Here is a 24,268-nt window from a genome sequence, read left to right as displayed (position 1 = left end):
TTCACAGATGTATGCTTGTCCTCCTTGTAGTGGAGAATTTAGTCATAGAATCTCATCTAAAGATTGATCTGGTTCGGAGCACTGTTTAGTACCACTAACCTGCTGAGAAATGTGGGACCAAAGCCACATTTGCAGGTAGGCTACTTGACTTCCTTACTGCCAATTGCAAGCTTGTGTAGAGTGGATGTGCTCATTAGAACCATACTACTGGCTCCCTGGATTACTCACATTTTACATCCACCAGCCTACGTTTCTCATTTGAGAGGCCAGCAGCATTGTAGCTGTCTCCTGCATTACGGCTGAGCTGTGTGTTCATGGATGTGTGTGGATTCTTCAGTGGAGTTCAACATCACACTAGCAACATTAGAGTTGAACTTGCACTTCTTTTCTACTCATTCTAGTTTTCTTGTTACAAGTTTGGGATGAATATTTCCTTCGGGTGTAAAGAGGACTGAACTTGGTCTGTACAGGAGAGCAACTTTGTAATTGTGACTTTAAAAGTGGGAATGGACAAATGCCAACCTTCCCATTTGTTCTGCGCTAAGATTTTTTTTTTTTTAAAGCAAAGCTTCTCTGCCCCCTGCCTGTGCCTGGATGTGGTGAGTGAAAAGATTAATCATATGTACAGATTGGCCTTTTCATTCCAACTGGTGCAATTCCAGTGATGATTCTTAGGTTCTGTAGAAGGGCAAACTACTACTGACGGTCTTAATGTTTTTTGGAGGAGCCCTGGTGGACTTATCCTTTTATGACTGAGTTCAGCTTTTATCAGTTTAAACCTGGGAGTCACTAATCAGCTGGTGGGATAAAAGGGCCATGTTGCCAAAACTTTTGCTTTTTTTCAACTAAAAATTAATTGATAGCAGAGGTGGGGTGGTTGAGTAAATCAAATGGCATGAGTCAACCCGCACCTGTGGTCCGGGGTTCTAATGCTGTTCAGGCCACCTGTGTACAAATGAAGTTTTGTGTGTCACTATCTTTTTGTCTCCTCTACCAAACAAGCACACACTTCAACTCAATTGGCATTCTGTGGTGAGAGATGAATATCCAGACTAGAATAGCCATCCTGTTGGGAGGATGAATCTGCCTTAACAATGAGCTGTGCATGGTGAGGAGGTTCACCTGCGCTATATCTTTCTGGAGTTACTGCTTTGGCTCTCTTACGTCCGTGAAAAAGTTTAGTTTTGAGCGTGAACCGAAATCCTCTTGCTGGGTATATAGTGATGACTTTTCACTGGCCAGCTTGTTGCTTCCCATATTATGAATACTACATTGATAACCGGTCCCTGTAGCTGTCCAGTGCACCCCAGTGCTGTAATCTTGTGGTTGGTTGTTTATAACACAAATCTAAATGTGTTTTTCTTTTCTTCCTTTGGGAAGTGGAGGGAGATCTAACAGTGTAATTAGTCAAATACTCTTCCTTGCTTTGCTGGGTAATGTGTGTATAAAGATCGATATCTTCATCCCTGAGATACTAGCAAAGATTGGCCATTTAGTTATTTAAATATACACGCATACTTGTAGGAGGAGGGCAGAGTAAACTACTTCACTTGCTAGCCACCTGCTTTGTTCTGTGACGATGGCTGTCTGGCTTGGATTGCAGAAGAGTCCTGACAAAAATGGATATTGATTCTTCACTTAGAAGAAGAAGTGACAGAAAATACTGCCATGCAATCTGAAGGAATGATCCGTGGTGCTTGTCGGCACTGCATCACCCTGCACAATACGGCTGGGCTGGACTTCCAAATACATGTGTTTCTTACGACTTAGTGCAATGTGTATAGTTAAAAAGGCTTTACTGGGTTTTTTATTAAGACTAATCTACGTAGTCTCCTTGGTCAGTTGCATGTAACAGCTGAATGTATGGGATTGGGCCGTATCTTTCTAGCCATCCCAAATTGCTTTTACGTCCGTTACAGTCTGTCTGGAATACAAAATCCCAGGATGATTTTTTTTGGCAATACACAGTGTATCCCTTGGAGCCTGTATTACTTACAACCTGTCTTTCTGCTTGTGGACAAGAAATACCTGCTACGTTCCAACTCAACCTCTTCCCCCTTACTCTTTTTGCAAACACTGTGTCTGTGGGGCAGGGGGCAATGTGTTCTCCTGAGGAGTTGCGTGGCGATAGAGGGGCTGCTGTAATGGAGCGACTGTAAATATTCTGTTCTAGTTGAATGTCACAGCTGTTGGATTTTGCATTTATTTTTAAACTATTTCATGTTTGATACTGTGTATAATAAATTTGCAGAAAGTAGAGGATTCCAATGTTTTTTCTTTCCCATTCCTCCTCTACCATTTTTACTTCAATAGGGTGAGACAACTGCTGCCTGACTGCAGAAACTGGTACATGAGTGACTGGTGGACTCCCAAATCAAGCTGTCACTACAGGCTTGATTTTTTTAAAAAAATGCTATATTCCTGTCCCATAACTTTACCGTGTGTGAGTGCACGGAATAATAGGTACACGAGGAAAACAGACCTGTTACTGATAGAGCTGCTTGGAAAAACTGAGTGAAGATTTTCCATGGGAAAACCCAGTTCAATCAAAATCAATGATCAGTTTTGCAGGAAATTTGTTTTGGAGGAAAAAGGCAGAAAGAATTCGACAACAGTGAAACATTCCATTTTGACATTTTCTGAATGAAACATTTCTTATAGCAACAACTTCTCATTTTGAATTTGTTGTATTGCAGATTATAAAACACAGTCAAATGGAAAGCTTTTTTTTGTTTTTTTGCCTAAACAAAACATTTAGGTTGATACAAAGCAATCAAAAAAAGCTACCAATGTTAGGAATCATTAATAAAGGGATAGATAAGACAGAAAATATCATAATGTCACTGTATAAATCCATGTTACGCCCATACTTTGAATCCTGCATGCAGTTCTGGTTGCCCCATCTCAAAAAGGATATATTCAAATTGGAAAAAGGTACCGAGAAGGGAAACAAATGATTAAGGGTATGAACAGCTTCCACGTGAGATTTAAAAGACTGGGTCTCTTCAATTTGGAAAAGAGATGACTAAGGGGGGGTTTCAGAGGTCTATAAAATCATGACTGGTGTGGAGAAAGTGAAGGAGTAAATGAACACTTCCTATTCACCTAACACAAGAACCACGGCTTGCCCAATGAAACTAATAGGTAGCCGGTTTAAAACCCAAAAAAAGGAAGTAGTACTTCGCACAACACACAGTCAACCTGTGGAGCTCGTTGCCAGGGGATGTTGTGAAGGCCAAAACTATAACCGAGTTCAAAAAAGAATTAGATAAGTTCATGGAGGATAGGTCCATCAACAGCTATTAACCTAGATGGTCAGGGATGCAAGGCCGGGCTCTGGGTGTCTTACATAAGAACGGCTGTACCGGGTCAGACCAAAGGTCCATCTAGCCCAGTATCCTGTCTACCGACAGTGGCCAATGCCAGGTGCCCCAGAGGGAGTGGATCAACAGGCAATGATCAAGTGATCTCTCTCCTGCCATCCATCTCCATCCTCTGACAAACAGAGGCTAGGGACACCATTCCTTACCCATCCTGGCTAATAGCCATTAATGGACTTAACCTCCATGAATTTATCCAGTTCTCTTTTAAACGCTGTTATAGTCCTAGCCTTCACAACCTCCTCAGGCAAGGAGTTCCACAAGTTGACTGTGCGCTGCATGAAGAAGAACTTCCTTGTATTTGTTTTAAACCTGCTGCCTATTAATTTCATTTGGTGACCCCTAGTTCTTGTATTAGTCTTTGCCTCTGTTTGCCAGAAGCTGGGAGTGGATGATCGGATGGGTCACTTCGTTACCTGTCCTGTTCACTCCCTCTGAAGCACCTGGCATTGGCCACTGTTGGAAGACAGGCTATTGGACCATTGGTCTGACCTGCTATGGCCATTCTTATGTTAAAACATAATTCTGTGTACATTTTTTGCTGAAAACTTTGAAATTTGTTTCAATTTTCAATCGAAATGAGAACAAATTACAAATCCTCCAGAAAGAGCATTCTGTTCTCCACCCAGCTTTAATTCTTACTTTTCTTGGTGGGTGGGTGAAGGCCCCTAGAAATGCCCTGCTCCAAGTGCCCTGCTTTAGAGTTAGAAATGGCACGTGGAGCAGGGCAGAAACTGCCCTTCATCCCAGATTCGTTTTTTCCTTGTTAGCTGTAGAAGGTGACCGCTCATACTTTATTTTTCATTCGTGACAATCGAGGAATTGAAGCTAGATCACCAGTGTGCTAACCCCTTTATCTCACAGGTACAAGTCTTGCACTGTGAGTATATCTTGTGACTTCCTCCTACCCCTTTTGTCTGTTGAGTAAACAAGGTCCTGCATTCCCTTCTCTGCTCCAAGCATATTCGTAGCAGTTTTATAACCTGCTTCTCAGATGGGAGAGGCAGGAAGCACTGTTTTACTCATTTATTTGGAAGGTATAGAATAGTCACCAGGATAACTTCATGCCTTTCTCAATGGTTGCTCAGCCCAGTCTGCCCCACTGTCTGGTGGTGCTAGTGGCCTGCTGGACTGGCCCACTAGCCCAAGCAGTGCTGGTGGGCTATAGAACAACTTACATTTCCAAGGTAGCTATCGTCCCTGTATTCCTTGGGGCTGGGGTGGCGCCTCCTACTTTAGGGAGGATGCAGAGAGCTCTTACGGTCCGGGGCCTACTGTGGATTTAACTGTTCCGTGGTATAGGGGGAGGCAACCTCATCCCTGGGGCACATTTCCATGCCCAAGCCTGTAACTTCTGCAACACCCTCACAGTTAACGTGGCTTCATCTGCAGGGGAGGAAAGATGGGGAAGTGCAGCCAAAGGCTGCAAAAGTGAAGGGATCCATTTGCCCCACCTTGCCCCCGGGATCACTAAGCCACCTGCTGGAGGTCACGAAGTATCAGCTTTGCCTGCCCCTGTGAGCTACACATCCCTCAGTCTTTTGTGCTGCCCCTAGCCAGCTGTGGCAAGCTATGGGTCCCAGAGGCCTTTACCCTATGCCCTTGGGTGAGGGAATGCCCTACGAGTGCATGGAGGAGGTGATTGGAGCCGCTGGCTGCTCACTGGCCTCCAGTGCTATGTTGGATGGAGTCAAGGGGTTTGTGGTGGTGGTGGCGGCGGCGGCGGCGGGGGGAGGATCTCTGATTTCATATATGCCAAACAAACGTTTCCAGCCCCTGGCTGGGGAGACTTCCCCCCCCCCCCCCCGGGCTTGGTCACCAGGAGGCAAATAACCAGAACCCAGTATGTGAGATGTTAAAATCTCATGATTTTTAAGGCAATCTTGTGGTTTTGTGGGGGCTAGACTCATGATTTTTGAACCGCTGGGGTTGGCAGTCCTGGATTCTAGCCCTGTGTTCTCACTGCTTGGGGCAGGATAGGAGCAAGGCCCATGGCTGCCCTGGCACCAATTCCTCTTTGTTCCTGCTGTGTTTGACATCAATAGGGAAGGGGGGCACAGAACAGCATGTCCCACATCTTGCCTCTTCCTGAGGGGAAAATCAGGCCCTGGGCCTTGTAAGATTCCTTCTTATCCCTAGTTTTACAGCTGGGGAAACTGAGACAGGGCGAGTGGAAGTGACTCACTCAAGGCCATTACATGAGTCACTGGCAGAGCTGGGACTAGAACCCAGGAATCCTGACTCCCAATTCTCTGTTCTAACCCCACACTGGGCTGCCTGCCCCAGTGCTGGAACTGAACCCACAAGTCCTGCCTTCCACTCCGGCATTTAATCCAGTCACCCTCAAAACGAAAGCAACCTCGCTGGGCTCCCTCGAGGAAAACCCTTGGGGCAGACTGAGCGACCTCTCAGACACTCACACCTTTCCCCATCTCACGTACGGGCACATACCTGGAAACCTATGGCCTGCGTTGTGCAGGTCAGGTGAGATGATCGCCAGGGTCCCTTCTGCCCTTACATCTGCTAATCCTGTGTTTATTATCCTCCCATGGCGGAAGCTATTGGTGACACTGGAGACATCCACTAAACAGTGCATAGGACCAGAAACCGGGAGAAGTGATTCCCCAGAGCCGACGCAGCCTGCAAACTGTCCAGTTGATTCAGCAGATGGCAATACCCACATTTGTTGAAATATATTTTTATTGCATTTCTGCAGGTTTTACAAAAATATGACAAATTAAAAAGAAATAAATAATCCCTTTATTTTTTTAAAATTTCAATTGAAAGAAATAAAACAGCAAAAAAAAAAAAAAATCTTTTCCCTCTTTGTACAGTAATTGCCCAGGAAAAGAAAGACACCAGACAGCCAGATGCTCATATAAATACGTTTATAGATAAACATGTTTTAAAAATTCCCTGGACTGCTGGGGGCCTGGTAAGTGGCGCTTGTAGGATATAGTTTCAGGAGTGTTACTCTCATGTGAACATAATAAATAAGAGTTTGCTCCTTTTAAGACCAGCGTGATTTAAACAATGACAAACACAAGAGTTGGCTTCGACAAACTGAACGTGGATAATTTATAAAAACAAATTAAAATGATGTTTGAACATAATAAAGCCCCGCTGGGGTTCCCTCCTCGGACTCCTGTGGCGCCAAGAAGTTGAGGAATGACTTTGCGCCGTTGCAGAGCAGCTCCTCCAGCTGTGGAAGGGTTCCTGCCTAGCTCTCAGCTCCTGGGAGGGTGAAGCATATAAAGCAGTGGAAAATAATTGGAGGGCTGGAGAATCCTTGGGACCCCCAAAGAGGAGAAGATCTCCCTCTGGAAAGGTGATAATGTTGGGTGTGTGTAATGGCCATCAGAGTTGGGTCATCAGAGAAACTGAATGTTGGGAGGAACCTTGCCACCTCTGGTGCCATCCAGACCTTAATTTAGTAGAACTAGGGTCAAAGCCTGCCCTGGTGGGGTCAAAGAGGTTGGAAGGCAGGGCAAGATTTGGGCCCAGGTTTTCTGTAGGGCCACAAAGCCCAGCTGCTGGCATGGGATCAGCACCGCTGACAGCAGAGGAATAAGCTAGGGACAAGCATTTCCTACGAGTGTAGCAGAGGCAGATGGAAAAGGCCTCTTCGGTTCCTCCTCCATCCCACCCTTGGCGTTGGGGTGCCTGGAAGGTTCTCTGGGGTAATGTAAGGTTGGGGGGGGGTGCTCTCTCCCCACCTTACAGCTGCCACCACTCTGCTCTCTAGCTGCTGCTCCATGGCAGCTGAAAGGGGGGAGGTAGAGATGCCAACTTGCTGTCTGCAGAGCAGGTACCGCCCTCGCCTCTGGCAGCCAGGAGAAGTTGATACAGCAGCTGTTCCCAGCACCCGCTGGATTTCTGATGCCCAGTCCCCACGGCCGCTTGGCCCCCTGGAATCCCGAGTTCCCATCCTTCCTGTTCTTTCTGGGATTGTCCTGATTTTTCTTCGGGTGACCCTGTATCCACCCCCCACCCCAAAGCACTACGGTTTGAGATAGTCATGGCTCCTGCCAACTATGGTGGGACCCAGGACGCGTCTGCTGACACGATGCCAGGGAGCCTAGCAGCCCCGAGTCCCTGGGCTGACATGCTACAGAGCAGCGCACTCAACGGCCGGGGGGTGGGGGGGGAAGAGATGCTGAGTTGCTCAATAATAACCACCCCAGGAGAGAGGCCCCTTCTAGTCCATCTCCGCGAGAAGAGAACGGCCATGATCAAGGCTGCGAAGAGGGCAGGGGAGAGATCAGAAGGTTCTTGGCAGATCTCTGAGGAAGGGCAATCCAGGCACGTAACTGGAGGGGATTCCCCTCCCTGTTCTTCAGCTAACTCTGCCCCAGCCTTTATGTCCATAAGGCTTTTCGTGGCTCCGAGCAGCATGACCCGGCCCTGTCTGATCTTGCAAAGAGGAGATACCAGGGTTACCCGCATTTAAGGAAACACTAGGCCCCCATGCGGCTGCATTAAACATCCGTTCACTATGCGACCAAACAAACTGAGTAACGGCACGTAATCATAGCAGTTTCACCAGCTATTGCCTCTGCACCTTGCCTATCCTTTGTGGCTGGTAGCACAGAGGTATTTTCTTCACACAGATTCTCTCCCTTCTTGTCCATTAGACAGTGGAAGATGAGAGAGGGCTGAGTCCTAGCTGGAAATTTTCACCACCCCAGCCTGTGTTACGTCTCTCTGGCCCCGGTTAGATTCTCAATGCACCTTGGCCTATTTTATTGCTGCTACAGAATGGCTTGGTTATAAGACAAAAACATTTTTTGTGGAGGAAGAATAAAAAAAACCCAAACTCTTGTTTCCTAGGACTCCGGGCCTGGGAGATATCGCCTGGTATCCCCAGGCCTGGAATGTCACAGTACTGGGCCAGTCGCAGAAGACGGAGCTGCAAACAAGCCATTGGAGGACCCACTCTGAGAACTCCAGGTCCCTTCTACTTGGGGAGACTGGCTGCTTTCAAACCCCTACTTGTATGCTTAAGATTGGATGTCAGAGATTGGGTCAGCCAAGCCCCATCTCTCTGCTCGGGACGTTGTGGGCATGTCCCCTTCCAGAAATGTTAGTTCCAGATGCTAATCCAAAACAACCGAGAGTAAACCCACCTATCAGTCCCCAGACTCAGCCTGGTGGATGCTGTCCCTTGCCACCACCCGGCGTGATGGTCCTATAGACAGTCCTTGGCAGTTCCTTTCCTGCACGGCCGAGTCCCCAGCTCCTTCCTCCTCATACAGCATTCCTATGGTAAATATTCAAAGATTCCTCCGTCCCCATCCGAAACTAAATCGCAAAGCTAAGCCAGCCACAAGCAGAGAAGTGGATCAGCCACTGACCTGTCCACGTAAGGAACTAGCCCTAGCAGACCGAAAGCTCGATTACTAATCCTAGTGTTGCTGAAACGCTGGGTGATCTGCAGAGCTCGTAGCCACCCTCTGAGATTTCAGTCGTTAAAGCACTAGCTAAAACTATAAACTAACTCTGGCAAAAACTTCCCCGCTGCTGAAGTGAAGACAATCCCTCCCGCCCACCCCAAATTCCACAGACCCTGCAATTATTTGGTTGCTAAGAACATTGGTTATTGATCATTCCCCACCCCTCTGAGCCCCCCACCTTGAGCGGATTCTTTCCCCAGTCTGCCATGACATTTATGGGCAAGCTCCTTATTGGGGAGGGGGGGGAACGTCCCAGTTCTTCTAAAGTCACTGAGGGCTGGATACCCTTCTTCCCTGCCAATGGAAATCTGAAGAAATAACTACAGGGCGCTCTTTGTTCTGGAAACCGTAAAGCTCAACATTTTGCAGACGCTGGGGAGGCAGATCCTGCCTCCGCCTTTTAAGCTGTCTAAAGAAGAACGGAATAGAGTCTGTTAGGTTGAGGGGGTTTTTTAGTGCAAGAAATGTCGACCATGCATGGAAATTATGTGGCTCAAATTCGCTGCCCCACCCCTCGGTCTGTTCTTCAAGCAGAAAGATGTCCCAGTGCAGATGGGATTCTGCCAGCTGCCGCCTGGTGAGACTGCAGGGGTGAGTGATTCAGTGGTGACCACCTCCCCTTCCTCCTGATCTCTGCCTCCACATCGCCCCTGTAGGCCTGTGCCCCGAGCCCCCTCATTCCTGGGCTTGCCCACTCTGTTCCGCCCACCGTGCTCCCCCAGCTGGGACGCTCGTGACTCCTTGCCAGCCCCAGCGGGATTGGTGAGCCCTGAGCTCCTTTGCTGTCCATCCCCAGCTGGGCCAAAGGGACTAGAGACTTTGACAAGGGTGGCCCCTGAGCTCGATCCCCATCCCCCGGCTGATGGATGGCTGCCACTCGAGTCAGGCGGGTGTGGTGCCAGCCCCGTTCATGCCACCCTGGACTTTAGGGACGTGAAAGGCCCGTTAGCTCATCCAGCCCATCGCCAGCTGTTGCCTGGGGCGCTGGGCACTTTGCCCACCCTTCGCACCAGCTGGCCGTCATGGCGACGTTGCCGCCAGGGTAGCAGGGCTTGAGGAGGACCTGAGCACAGGGGCCAGATTCAGGGGTTGGGGCAGCTGTGGCAGCAAAGGCTGAGTCCTACGAGGATGGAGGCAGGGAGCGCCCCCTTCTGGTGTGTGTTTGCAGTAGCAACGCCAGGCCAAACGCCTGCAGTCAGGGGGACAGAGCTGGCAGGAAAGGGGATCCCCTTCTCCCCGCGCAGGTGATGCCAGGGGCTCAGCAGAAGAGTCCTTCCTGGGAGCCTGACTCACCCTGGGACGCAGGGGAAAGGAGTTCTGAGCACACCCCAGCTGAGCTCCTGAGCGGCAGGTGGCTGTGGGCTGCTGCTGCCTCTGCTTCCCCAGCCCCATCTACCCGACCCACCCCTCCGGCTTTAATCTCAGGCTGCCCCTGGTTGCACTGCCAGCTTCTGTGCCTGGCTCTGGGTGCTGCATGAGGGCAGATTCCCCACAGGGAGCGCTTGGGGAACATGCACATACAGCACCCATACACACACACACTCCGCCACCCCCCGAGCCCTTTGTGCCCAGAGCCCCAGCGGGTCCCGGCTCAGCTAGGAGACAGGGAGAAACCCCCCTCCCCGTGCTCAAGGGGGAAAATCCACCTGTGGTCCTGCTGCTGCCCCTCAGGCACGACTCACAGCCCCCCAGCTATCCTAGCCCTGACCTCCCCCTGCACGCACGGAGCTCTACCAATGCCCCTCACTCCCAACCACAGCCTCCTGCTACTCCAGCCCCAATCCCCCTCGATATTCAACAGGCACTGCTCCGTCCAGGCACTCGGACTTGTGTGTCATGGGCCCCCCTGCAACGCAGTTCCACCCCCCAACGTGCAGCCCCCCGCTAGTTTTCCAGTCCTGGGCTCTGGCGACGCCCTGCCCCCCCACACCCCGATTCCACTCCTGCCCCTCTCCTGAGGATGCTGAACTGCCTCTTGGCACTGAGTTGAGGCCACCGATCTCGTCACCAAAGCTGGGAGCAGAAGCTGCCTGTCTCAAGGCCCAAGGCGCCCCAGCCCCCGAGCTCTGCTTTCCCGTGCTGCAGGGGATGGGATGGTCACCGCTCACGTTCCGCACCTACCTCCACTCTCCTGATGGCGCAGGGGGGTGCAGGTGTCCTAAGAGCCCCATGCCAGGCTGGGCACGTCCTAATTCTGCTTGAAGAACAGACCCGGGATCCGTGGCTCCTTTGCCCGCCATCCCCCGCTCCCCCCCGGTTAGAGTTTATGGCCTGTGCTCTCCTCCTCGGCTCTGAGCTCACCCTCCTCCACGCCACCCTCATCCACCAGCCCATTGAGGTGGGCTTTGCTGGACGGCTGCTTCTCGCCACCCTCCAAGGATGGGCCGGGCCGCTGCGGCGGGGGGGCGGCGGTGGCACCGTTGCCACTGGCCCCGGCTCCCCCAGCCCCCTCAGACTTGCCGAAGTTGAACAGTTTGCCCGGGTTGAACGGTTTGGTGGGCGACTGGACCTTCTCGGTGCCCCCGTCCCTCTTAGTCTCCGGCGACTTCAGGAACTTGAAGCTCAGGAAGCCGGGCAGTTTGTTTTCGCTGCCGGTCGGGGACTGGGCCGTGGCGGTGCTGGCTGCCCCGGCGCCGCCCCCCGACAGGAACTTGCTCTGCAGTGGGATGATCTGCTTCAGTTTCATGACATTGTTGGTGGCCAGCAGGGAGCTGGGCCTCTTGGGCTTCTCAGAGCTGTGGGACAAGCTGACGGCCCCTTTAATTTTGGCCTGGCTCTTCTCGTGGCCGGCGTCCTGCCCGGCTGCCTCGGGCTTCCCCTCGTCCCGGCTGGTCTCGCGCTCCTTGCGGGCGTGGTACTCGGCTTGCCGCTGCCGCTCCTCCTCCTCCCGCTTGCGCCGCTGCTGCTGCTGGTAGTGGTGCTGCGCCTGCCGCTCGTGTTTCTGGGGGAAGGGGGGAGCAGCCGGTTAGTGGCAGGGGCCTGGGACGTCAGGGGGTTTGGGGAGCCTCCTGCTCGTCACGGCACAGCTCCAAGTGCCTCTCCCCTGGGCTTTCGGTGCCTCCAGCCCCGGGCACGTGAGCATGGCAGGGGTGACTCTGCAGAAGAGGGGCCGTGGCAGGGAGAGCAACCCCCACACTGCTCCTTGACGTGCATCACCCCGGGCCAGCACCCAGGGGGCAGGCCAGTGACTGGGCATGATCCATGAGACGACCAGCGAGGGGACGGGGAGGGGTTGGGGACATGACATCTAGGCTGAGACACCCCCACGCTTGCGCCGTGCGTCCAGCCGGGGTGTGGGTGAGCTGCGGACGCTCGACCCCTGGGAGCCGGACTCACCTTGAAGGCCTCCCTGCGCTGATACTCCAGCTTCGCCATCTCCTCCGCCACCCAGGCCGGGATGTCAGGGATGGCCACCTGGATGAGGTACTTCAGGAGCAGGGCAAAGTGCTGTGGGGAGGAGACAGGCAGAGAGCTGTGGGGAGGGTCTTGGCCGTGCCAGCAGAGGGCACTGCACAGCTGCTTTAGAAACAGCATGGGGCTAGAAGCCTGAAATCTGATCGGCCCCCTGGATTCCTCGCCCTCTGATTCAACCCGGAGCAGTTCTACTGAGCTGCAAGCAAATGCTGTGCCGGTCTGCGCTAAGCAAACAGCCGCAGCCCTGCTCCAAAGAGAGACCCTACGATAACAAAGCACATGCACCGCTCCAGGTCCAGTGACAGATCCTACAATAACAAAGCAGCATACACAGTCCCAGCTCCAACAAGACACCCTACAACAACAAAGCAAATGCACTGCTCCAGCTCTAACCAGAGACCCTGCAATAACAAACCACATGCACAGCCCCAGCACACACAAGAGACCTTACAATAACAAACCTCAGCCCTGCTAGCACTTCCGTACCTCCAGCACCACCACGGAGATGATGGCTCCCTCCGGGCTGAGCCACGGGAAGAGCCGCTGCAGCTGCCCGCACTGACCGATCAGGTAGCAGTTCACCACGATGGCCAGGACGCCCATGGCCTCCATCACTTTCTGCAAGACAAACATCTTGGGATGAGACGCGCCACTCACCCCTGCCACCTGCGGGCCGGCTCTTGCGCTGAGCTGGGAACCCAGCCTCTCCCGCCAAGCCCCTCTCCTGGAGCAGCATCCGGGCCAAATCTGAGTGGTCATGGGATCCTGTGTACCAGGTCACAATGCCACTGACTCAGATTTGGCCTGGCTGCCCCTCTGTCACGATGGCGGAACGGCCGAGCCAAATCTGCGGCCCTAGGCCTAGGACAACACGGGAGACACACTGAACTTTTGCTGAGGGTTGCAGATTGTCTTGTGTGGTCCCTGCGGATGCTGAAGGGGAAGGCGTGAGATCCCTGAGCTGCACCGAACGTGGCAATAGAGAGCTCCCCAGCTTGTCCCCTGGAGCAGGGGGCTCGCAGCTCGTGCCGCTGCCAATGAACTCCTTAATCAGCACTCTCTCCTCCTGGTGAGGTATTTGTCCCAGTAACATCCTGTGACAGCGAGTTCCACAGGTTGAACAAGTGCTTCCTCATTTTTAGTCGTCATCAATTGGGGCCTTTTTGATTCCACTCAGCACCTCTTTGCTCCAGCCCTATGGGATAGGCTGAGCCGTCCCCCTATCTGCTTGTCATTGGATAGAATCAGACGTAACAGGGCAGCCTGCCCCCTTAAGGGCCAGCAGGCTGGGGCCAGCCCAACTCTGGTCGACGAGCCTCACCCCACTACACCTGTATGGGGGCGTAGGCTTTAAGAGGAAGACCGCCCAGCACTTGGGGTGAGGCGGGGGCTGGGAGCCTGGCACTGTCTGATCATTCCCGTCTGCCAGAGGCCCTGGCTAGGAGGGCAGACCTGGCTTGGGTGGTGGGGATGATTGGAGCCCAGGAGCCAGCAGCTGGACAGGCCGTTGCCGCTGGGGCCTGCTGGCGAAGAACGGGGCTGAAGGCTGAGCCCAGCAGGGCTGAAAAGTCTTTTGGTCCTGGCTTGGGGCGAGAGCATAGAGCAACCCATCTGGAGAGTCACGTCGCCACCCCAGACACCGGGAGCCTGAGGAACAGAGCAAAGCAGAGAGGCTGCAAGGCCAGGATTTTCCCCGAGGGACGCTCTGGGATGGCAAGGCCTGTGCCGAATCCCTAACAAACAGTAACTCGTGTTTCCCGCCAGACAGCTCTTGACAGAGAATACATGGTCGCGTCTCCTGCCGGAGACATGCAGCCACCTCTGGAGTGGAGCACAGCACAGCGCTGGGGACAGCGCAGTCCTGTATCCGTTTGAAAGAGCCTGGGAGACTAGGGAGGTGAAAGCGGAGGATGCCTAGGACACTGGGGTGAGCCTCCCGGCTCCTGCCGCATCAAATAGACCCTGGCTCCTCGTCTGCTTTCCAAGGGTAACAGATCCTCAGGACTGGGTGCCTGGCCGTGCCAGCTCTGTGCCCTGCAGGGATCCCCTGTGCCAGGCTAGTCCCCGGCAGCGCAAAGCAGGCCATGGTCCGGACCCTCTACAGCCTCTCCTGCGACTGAAAGCGCCATGCGTGGGCTCTCACACAAGTGCCCACCCTCCCGGTGGCTCTCGCTGCCCTGCGGAGATGGGGACCCGGCCACCAGCCCAGCCACTCCCTACCTGCCACTGCCCGATGCTCTCCACCCGCTGGCCGAAGGGGCGCTGCAGGCCGGTGCACAGCTTGAAGGCGTCACTGCGGATCTCGATGATGTTGTTGATGAGGGCACACAGGGCGGCCAGGGGGAAGGCGGAGGAGAAGAGAACCACGTAGCCAAACTGGATGAACATCTCTTGGTAATCCTGGAACGTGTCCTGGGGGGAGACAAGTCATGCTGGTGCGAGTCCCTGATGCCCCATGATCCCGACCCACAGTCCCCCCTGCAATTCCAGCCCTGGGCTGCCCCCCCCCCACCAACCCCGAGCTCTGCCGGTGCCCCTCAATCCTGCCCCGCCCCGGCTCTGAGAGCACCAAGCAGGGTGGATCCAGGGGCGCTTTGTGACGTGAGCACTCTGGGCAATTACTGACTCCTCTCGCCTGTTGCTTGAGGCAGGATTTGAACGGAGCCCCCCAGGGCGAGAGGCCAGCGCAGCCCCTCACCTCGTACTTCTTCATGCAGCTCTCCACCTCGGCCTGGGTGAGGTTGGGGGAGTAGTTCTCCTTTGGTGGGTCAATCCAGGAAGCCCGGTTCCGCTTCCTGCCCTCCTCCTCCTCCTCCTCTTCCTCCTGGCTTTCGGCCGCCCGGCCCCGCCGAGCCCGCAGGGTCACCGCCAGCTCCTTGGCTTCTGGGAGGGGGCTGCCGGAGGGCCCCTCACTCTCCTCCTCGTCCTCGGCTAGCTCGAAGACGGAAGCGGGGTCCATGCCCTTCTCCACCATAGTGGGGCTGCCCTCCTCCAGGAAGCTGGCGTCCTCCATGGCACCCAGCTCCCGGCCCCGGCGCTCGGCCCGCTCGATGAAGCTCACCTTCTTCAGCTTGAGCCCGCAGTCCAGGATGCTCTCGTCCTCCGAGTCCGACTCCCGCTTCTCCTCCTCCTCCTCGGGGACGCCACAACCCCCGTTGAGGCACTTCTCCCCCTGGGGCCCCTCGCCTGCCCCCTCGGGCTCGGGGCCTGGCCTGGCCGGCTGCTCTGGCGCCGTGTATCTCTGGGCGAGCAGGCGGAAGATGGTGTGGGAGACGTCGCGGATGTTCTGCAGGCTCAGGTCGCCCCGCTGGATCTTGCGGTAGAGGTGGGGCTGGGAGACCTCCTTGATGTTCTGCAGGAACTGGCGGGTGATGAGCAGCGTGGCCAGCATCTGGGGAGGGGACAGACGTGCCGGGAAGGCAGGTCACATCTGGGGAACCCGCTCCCCTGCCTGTCTCCATCCCGCCGGCACCGCCCCAAGGCTGGGCTCAAGCAGCCACTTTACAGAGGCTTACCCCGCCCCCGGGGCAAGGGGGGGGGCGAGCAGGGGGTGCACACTGGGCTCAGTGACCCCACCACAGTTGGGTGAAAGGGGCCCACAGGGTGGCAGTTGATCGTATTGTGTTGATCAGCCTCCCCACAGAGGCTGCTGGGATGGGGAGGGTTTAATTTCAGCTGGCCACTGAAATGCGCCAAACTCATCACACCAGACCCCCCAACCAGCCGGCACAGGACGGCAAATTTCAGTCTGCTGCCGATGGGTGTAATTAGAACGGGCACCCTTGAGGCAAAAGACACGGAGCATCCTTCCCTGTCACCTGCAACCAACTGCTCTAAGAGTGAAAGGCCCCATGTCCCATTTCCTGCCCCCTTGAGCCAGCCAGTCCCCCCGCCCTGGGGCCAGAGCTGGTGCCCCCTAGAGGGGAAAGGCCCGGATCTCACCCCCCAGCCCCGCGTTATTGCTCCTTTGCTTTCAAAGGCTCCCCTGCGCCCAGTGAGACCGGAACGGTCCCACGGCTGTTCCCCTGGGCGGAGGGTCAGACTGTCCAGCCAGCTGGGCTGACCCACGCGGCCGAACTTTCCATGGCGTGGGATGAATCTGCCAGTGGGTGGCATGCACAGCCTGCCCCCGCCCGCCACCCCTCCTACTTTGGATACAGCCAGGCTCCAGCCACAGCTCAGGAGGCCCTTAAAGGAGATGAGAAAGAGGTGGAGCTGAAGGGTGATGAAGGGAAGGAGAGCGTCTCTGAGCTGACGCACGAGGCTTTGGGAGAGAGAGAAGATGAGCAGGAGCTGCGGAAGGGACAGACGAACACAGAGAGAGAGAGACAACGAAAAGGAGAAATCAACTGAGACCCCAAATCAAGGCAGGGCTTAGGGCAGCCCGGCCTGCGGATGGGAGCGGGAGCCAATGGAAAGTTTCGGCCTCTCTTCCTAAGGGGCCAGTGATTCTGGGGGCCCGACTTGAGACGCCGTGGGTCTGAGCAGCATCCACAGCTCCGTCTGAAGGCGACAGGGGGCTGTGGGTGCGCAAGCCCTGGGTGCCAGCAGAGGGGGCCACAGAGCTGCAGTGGAGGCCTTGGTCCAGAGCCCAGCTGGATTTACCTCCACAGGGACCCCGCCGTCCCCTCCCCGGCCCAGCACAGGCTCCCGGGGTGGAGACACCCCTTACCTCCTTCAGCCGCTCCATGTCTTTGAGGTAGAAACCGATGTAGAAAAGACTTAGGTATGAATTTACAAACTGAAACTGCCGGGGAGAAAGAGGGAGGGTCAGTGTGAAACAGCGAGTCAACCCCTGCCTCAGGATTGGGCTCCGGGGCCTCCAGCTCCCCCCCCCCCGTCTGACTTGTGCCCATCAGGCCTGGGGGCAGCTTGAGGTCCCAAGCAGGCCCTAGAATCCCCGCTTGTTCTTAACCCTCTGGGGTGGTGGTGCCCAGCAGGGATCTCCGCGGCTTGCTGGGATTCTGGCGCGGGGGGTCCTGGGGGTCAGCGGCCAGGGTTGACAAACTGGGTGTGTGCAGCCGGAGCTACAGAGAGGCTCCCCTCACTCTCAGAAAGCCACAGGCTGGTACGGTCACTGCTGCCAACCAGCAGGGGGCGACGTGGTCCCTGCACGGAGCTGGGGTCCCCTGGGTGGAAGGATTCTCCCGGCGGCTGATCGGCTCCTTGCGGTAGCCACCCTGCACCGCTGCGGCTGCTCCCAGCAAGGGCACCCTCCCCTCCTCGGCAGCAACCCCGCTCTAGCTTACCAGGACGATTTTAATGATGAGGTGTTTCTCGTAGGCACTCTGCAGCCGGTAGTTTTCTGGAACGGGAACAGAGAGACTCAGGCCAGGGGGTGGGGTGGGGGGTGAACGGAGAGTGGGGGTGGGGAGGGTGAGTCAGGGCCCCAAGGAGGAGTAACCAGCACTCTCAGTGCCCGGCTCCAGCCGCGCTCCGTTGGGCCCAAGCACTGACCTCAGGGATGCACCTGCCCCGGGATACTGGGATCCCCGAGGCCGGATTAGCCCCTGGGACGAGCTGGAGCGTCTCCAAGCCCTGGACATGCAGCGGATTGCAAGTGTGGACGTGTTACGACAGCAAATGACCAGCATGGCCCCAGCCGGGCTCCCGGCTCCTGCAGCAGGACGGGACCTCCCGCTAGGAGCCGCTGGGCCCGGGGATTTGACCCCAGAGGACGCGGGTTTGGAGAAGTCCCCAGAACCCCAATGCTTCTCCCAAACTGGAGTCAGCAGAGCTTGGATGGGGTCACGGCCTTCCTGGGGGCTGCTGGCTGGCCTGCCCCAGCTCGGCAGAGGCCGGCCGGATCGTGGGGGACCGAGCGGGCTGGGAGTGCGCTGACGTCCCAACCCTGTTGCCGTGGTGGCTGCAGACTGATCCCAGGCCCCCCCGGCGCCTGATGACGCACCCATGTCATTCAGCCAGTACGCGATCTTCCTGTAGACGTCGTCGCAGGCTGTGACGATGAGGGCCAAGGCGATCTTGGGCAGGAAGCGGATGAGCCGGGGGAGCTCCTTGATGCTCAGCACAAACTCCTGCGGGGACACGAGGGGCAGGGACGACGTCAGCCCAGGGGCCAGGGAGTCTGCAGGGCGCGGAGACACCGGTGGAGCCCCAGGGTGGGTGGTAAGTAGCTGCTGGCATGGCACCTGCACCTGGCTCTGCCCAACCTGTGCTCTAGGAAGGGGACACGGAGCCAGCAGGACGCGGGGGTGGAACAACGCCGGCCGGCCGGGGAGAAAGGGGAAGTTCAGCCACAGAGCACTACAGAGTCTCCCTCCCAGGCACGGTGGGATTTAACTTACACACGCACGTGCACAAACTTTCCTGCGGACACACGTCATGCACGTCACGGGCTCAGGAAAACTCTCCCAGCCACATGCACAGGCGTGTGTATATACGCACGCGAACACACATGCCGGCGTGCTAACAGCTTCCTGTCTCCTCTCACCACGCCCTGCCCCATTCAGCAAACATCAGCCCCCACTTCCCCAGGGTGAGCAGACCCTGCACGCGCCTGCGCCAGCATGCAGGCCGGGCCGAATTGTGACGGGAGTCAGGGGTTCGTGGTGCCCCTGCGCTGCTCCCAGGAATGTGGAGGATTTAACGCCCGCTCCTGGCGGGAGGAGAGGCACCTGGCAGCGGCCAGCAGGGCTGGGCCGGGGAGAGCGTCACCCACCTGCAGCTCGAAGCACCCCAGCATGACGAGGAAGACGAAGGAGAGGCAGATGAGGCAGACGGGCAGGCTGACCAGGCACTGGAAGAGCAGGCGTTTCCATGGCGGGTAGTAGAATTCCTCCACGTTGGTCACCGGGCTGATCCTCTTGATGCCCTGGAGGGGGAGATGGCAGCCTGTGACCCTCCATGGGCCAGACACCCCCACACACACACCTGGGGAGATCCCGCCAGGATTTTGGAGCAACCAAGCTGGGGATCTGCCTCACAATTCCCAGGAGACCCCTGTGCCGGGGAGGAAGGGGAAGCTCAGCCGCAGAGCGCCCCAGAGTCTCCCTCCCAGGCGCGGTGAGATTTAACTTACACACGCACATGCACAAACCTTCCTGCGGACACACGTCCACGGACACGCTCACGGGCCCAGGAAAACTCTCCCAGCCACATGCACACGCGTGCATACACGCACACGAACACACATGCCGGCGTGCTAACAGCTTCCTGTCTCCTCTCACCATGCCGTGGAGCCCTCCCGCCCACCTGGACGGGGGCCCTGCCCCTCGCTGGCTCCTGTCAGCATCAGAGCCCAGCTCTCAGATCCTCAGCTGGTGTGAAGTGGTCCCGCTCGGGGGGCTTCCGGGGAGCTGCCCCAGTTCACACCAGCTGAGGATGTGGTGGCAGCTCTGGGCACTGGCTGATGGGAAGCCCTCGCTGCAGGAGCCTGGGATCCCTGCTGGTGCGAAGGGCCTGAACTCGGCTCTGTGGACGGCTGCCCCGCTCCTGGACTAGCCTGGTGCCATCAGGAGTGACTTCACCTCAGGCAAAGGGGCTTTCAGGGAACCCTGGGCTGCTCACCCCCGTCACTCACCCTGAACTGTGGCCGGGGCTCCTCAATGGACTCGGCAGGCGTGTCCAGGGTCCCCCACTTGTAGGCGAACTCAGCCCCCCGCTGCTTCCACTCCTCCAGGAAGAGCGTGGCCCAGATGACGTTGAAGATGGCAAAGACCACGCAGCAGATATCACGGCTGGTCTGGGAGGGACAGACATGGGGGCAAAGGGCGGGTGGGGACGGGTTACAAATAACAAGCAATGAACAGCAGAGCCAGGAATCGAACCCAGGAGTCCTGACACCCAATCCCCACTGCTCTAACCACTAGACTCCACTGCCCTCCAGTATCCCAGTGCTGAGAATAGACCCCAGGAGTCCTGACTCCCGTAATGAAATGACCCACCTTGTAGGCTAGGGGGAGATGGACACAGCACTGAGCGTCAACCCAAGGGGGTGCTAGCGAGTACCGCAGTTCCCTGCCCCACTGCAGTGCTCCCAGCCTGACTGTCTGACCCCCCCGCCATCTCCCGGGGCTCCCCCAGCCCTTCCCCGGGCGCAGCACCCTCACCTGGTCGTTCTCGGTGAAGGTGTAGAGGATGGAGCCAAAGACGGCGGGATACACCATGGCCGAGGTGTAGAAGCCGAGCCAGGCGAAGTACATGGCGATCTTCACCCCAAAGTAATCGCAGATCTCGTCTGCCGAGGGGAGAGCAGGAGTCAGCAGCCAGGTCGGGGCCATGGACGGCCACAGGGGCGGACGGAGAGGGGGCAGGAGATGCTCTGGTGCCTTGAGCCGGGCTCTGAATCCAGGCACTGGAAAGTGGGCACCGACCTTCCTGGGTGGCTGCGTTTAGTGTCTGGGTTTCTGGGTGCTCATGTCTGTCTGGGGACATGTGTGTGGATGGGACATGTCCGGCGAGGGACACGTCCAGCGAGGGACACATGCACGGCTGGGGCACACCAGCGAGGGACACGTGCACGGCTGGGGCACATCCAGCAAGGGACACGTGTATGAACTGGGGCACGTTTGACGAGGGACACGTGTATGGACTGGGGCACGTCCGGCAAGGGACATGTCCGGCAAGGAACACGTGCGGAGCTGGGGCACGTCCGGCTCAAGCACGTCCAGCGAGGAACACGTGTATGGACTGGCTATTAGCAACTCCGGGGGGAAATCCCCCTTTTCAGACCCTCCCCTGACCCCCTGGAATCAGGACCCCAGAGGGTCCTGGCAGTGGTGGCATCGCCATGGCGATGCTGCAGCACCGGCCCCTCCCATGGAGGGTAACCGAGCTCTCCAGCGGGCGGCGGGTACGTACCCAAGGGCTGGGCCTCGCAGATCGCCTGCACCCAGGACTTCATGAGCCGGTTGAGGATTCTCTGCTCGTGGACGGGGAACACCTGCTGGATGACGCCGCGGGCCACCAACTCGGGGACTGCGTGAGGAGAGAGCAGTGAGGGGCCAGGCGCTCGGCCAGCCCCTCCCGGACCCGTGCAGCCCTGCCCAAGAAGACGCCGGGGTCTTTTCCCTCCCCCGGGCTCCAGCCAGAGCTGCGAGCTGGGGACAAGTGCCGGGGGATGATTTAGGGCTTGCAAAAGTCACTGACAGTCCCCGCAGGATAAGCAGCTCCCACCTCCCCATGGCTCTGAGGCTCCCGCTACCACACGCATGCACACACGCACACATGGGCTGCCCCCCATCTGAACCTCCTCTGACTCTCTCAGGCGCCCCCACCCCCAGCAGCCTGACCCCGGTGGCACTACGCCCACCCGCTCAAAATCCGAGTGAGTGGCATCGTGACCTGGCGCCCGGGGCCACAGCACCACTCAGGTTTGGCCCAGCCCAAAGTGGCCGGGCCATGGCCTATGTGACACACACACACATGTACACAATCATGCACACAGACATGTTCATATACGCGCACACGCATGCACACACGCCACCACCCCAGCTTGTTTGGAAATGGGCCAGATGAGACGGCCCAGTTATTTTCAGCTGGCGCCAGAGCAGCTGGCTATTCATCTCCCCGGGCCCGGCTCGCGACGGAGATGGGCAGGGCCGCGAGGGGGCAGTGGGCTCCGATCGGCTCCCTCCCGCGGGCCGGGCGCCGCACTCACTGACAGGCTGCCCCTCCAGGAACTGGATGTTGTGCAGTGATTCCCCGTGCTTGGCTCGCAGGTTCTCCAGCCAGTACCTGATGATGTTCTGCCGTTCCTGCGGCCGGACAGGGAGAGGTAGGACTGAGCCCCAGGGACGATGCGCAGCACGAATGGACCCCTGCTTTACCACCAGCCCCCCACATCTCTTCCAACAGCATCGCCCGATGCGCACAGGGAAGGCTGTGTAGGGGGAACCAGTACTCCCGCTAGAGGCCCAGGACATTAGCGCCAAAGCCACCCTCCCCAATGGATTCCCAATCCCGCTTCTACCCCACGGCGCCTGTGCCGGCCCTGCAGGCAAGAAGAGCTGCCAGGGGGGAGACCTGACCCCACTGCAGTGCCAGGGGCCCCCCCAATCCCAGAGACCCGGGGCTGGCCCAGCAGTGCCCACCTGGGAGGTAAAGAAGAAGAGTTCGTTCTCGATGTTCTCGTAGATATAATCCTCCTCGCAGGAGAAGCTGCGTGTGCCCCCCCCCGAACTCGGCCTTCACCGGCTTCCGCAGCCCAATCTCGTCCGCCCCACGCAGCAAGCTGCCCCGGAGAGAGATGAGGAGGGAGCCGTGAGGGTTGGGTGACTGTGGCGCAGGACGAACCCACACGCCTCTCCTCCTCCAGCCCTCCCCAAAGACAACAGGGTGGGAGCGACCCAAAGAGAGACCCCAGCACGGGCGGGGGCGCGACCTACCTCTCGTAGGTGGCAGTGACGAAGAAGGCGTACACCTTGGTGTGCCGGTGGTGCCGGATCTGGATGATGAGCTCGGGGATCCCCAGCCGGATGTGGTTCAGGAGCCAGAGCAGCGTGTGGTCGTCCGTCGTGTCTGAGGGAAGAGGAGCGGGGAGACGCAGGTGGGCAGCAGCTCGGGCAGGGAGCGGGCACCCCCCGCCCGCAACGTCCTGCTTTGTGGGCTCTGGGGATTTCATGCAAGGCTTGTGGGAGTGCAGACGCTGATTCCAAGTGAGAGCCTGGGGGGGAGCAGTCAGGATCCTGCTGTCTTCCCTGGCCCAGCTCTGCTGACCCCAACTCTGCTGTTCCTGCCCCTGCCCCCGCTCCTCGATCCTGACCCCCAACTCTGCTGTTCCTGCCCCGCCCCAGCTCTGCCAACGCCCCTCAGTCCTGACTTGCAGCCCCCGCCACCCCCAAGCTATTCTACTTCTGGACACCAGCATTGGGCCAAAAGGCTATTATGGGCCAAGGCTTGGAAGGGTCGGCTCCCAGGAAAATCTCTGGCTGCTGCAGGAAGTGAGGTAGCACCCTCTGCTAGACCCCAGTGCTGCAGGGAGCAGGAGGGGCGCTCCCCCTTCACAGTCAGTGTGACCCCAAGGCCCTCGCTAGGGGGCGCTGCGCTGCAGGAAGCGGAGTGAGGGGCGTAGTAGGAGTCAGTGCTGACCCCAATGCCTCAGCGCGGCAGTAGGGGGCGCTGCGCTGCAGGGAGCAATCTCCGTCCGATGAGCTGAAAGCCTGAGTGTTTGGGATCCCTAACCCCCCCCCGACCCTCCCAGCGTTCTCCACCAGTGCTAGGGTGTTAGCCCAGGCATCCTGCCCTATCCCAGCGGAGATCATCCCATGCTGCCTCCCTCGTGCAGCGTCCCCTGGACGCAACCGCCTTTGCCTCTTCCTATCGTGACACCGTTGCATTGCGCCGAACAGCTGCCACGTCCCACCCCAGAGGTGGCTGCCTTCCAGCGGCGGGCAGAGCGTGTTGCTGAGCGGCCCCTTACCGGCGAAGGTCATCAGCACGTCGCAGTTCTCGGTGGGCACCGTCTTCATCCAGGATTTGTGGGACATGATGTAGCGCCCGGCCTGGAGCAGCCGCTTCCCGAAAAGCTTGTCTGCCAAGGGAGCCAGAACAAGGGGGTCAGGGCGTGGCAGCGAAGGAGCTGGGCTGGAAATAGATGCAGGGGACATTGATCCCTCCAGGGGATGGGGGAAGGATGAGGCGGTCCCAGGAGGAGGGGGCGACGGGGTGGGGGCAGACCGAGCTGTGACTGGGAGGCCAGAGGCCGGGAGCCCTGGCTTGTCAAAGCAAAGAGGGGGCTGGGTGGCTCTACACTGAGCCGGGCCTCACCCTCAGGGCATGTGACCGGCATCGCTTAGACTGAGCCAGAGTCTTGGCCGGATGGGGCCATGCCAGGGGTGGGGACGAGCTGCCGGCAGCTGGCCAGGGCTGAGGGCTGGCACATAATCCACAGCACAACACCCCAAGATACAACACAGCATGCACACAAATCATGACACAGGCATGACATGCATGATACACACAAAACACACACTTACCCCCTCGACACCTTACACAACACGTGCCCAAGATACACCCCCACACACACACGTGTGCACCAGGTCACCCCAAACCCAACCAGAG

The 24,268-nt window shown here is 57.3% G+C and overlaps 1 protein-coding gene across 1 annotated transcript; it reads right to left on the bottom strand.

Annotated features, from left to right (window-relative positions):
* Positions 1-10,779: 10,779 nt before the first annotated feature.
* Positions 10,780-23,996, bottom strand: ANO8 (anoctamin 8). The gene is given in 18 exon segments (XM_026655049.1): positions 10,780-11,774; positions 12,170-12,280; positions 12,734-12,865; positions 14,468-14,659; positions 14,946-15,638; positions 16,920-16,994; positions 17,497-17,552; positions 18,156-18,282; positions 18,927-19,079; positions 19,788-19,949; positions 20,317-20,444; positions 21,068-21,184; positions 21,867-21,963; positions 22,300-22,383; positions 22,385-22,439; positions 22,594-22,726; positions 23,628-23,738; positions 23,975-23,996. Coding segments are annotated over 18 exon segments (3,132 nt in total). The 3' UTR covers positions 10,780-11,090.
* Positions 23,997-24,268: the final 272 nt, after the last annotated feature.

The sequence above is a fragment of the Terrapene carolina genome, unplaced genomic scaffold (genome assembly GCF_002925995.2).
Source record: "Terrapene carolina triunguis isolate 2854851 unplaced genomic scaffold, T_m_triunguis-2.0 Scaffold194, whole genome shotgun sequence".
NCBI lineage: Eukaryota > Metazoa > Chordata > Testudines > Emydidae > Terrapene > Terrapene triunguis.
Note: the sequence above shows the minus strand (reverse complement) of the source record. Positions and strands in the feature narration are given on the sequence as shown.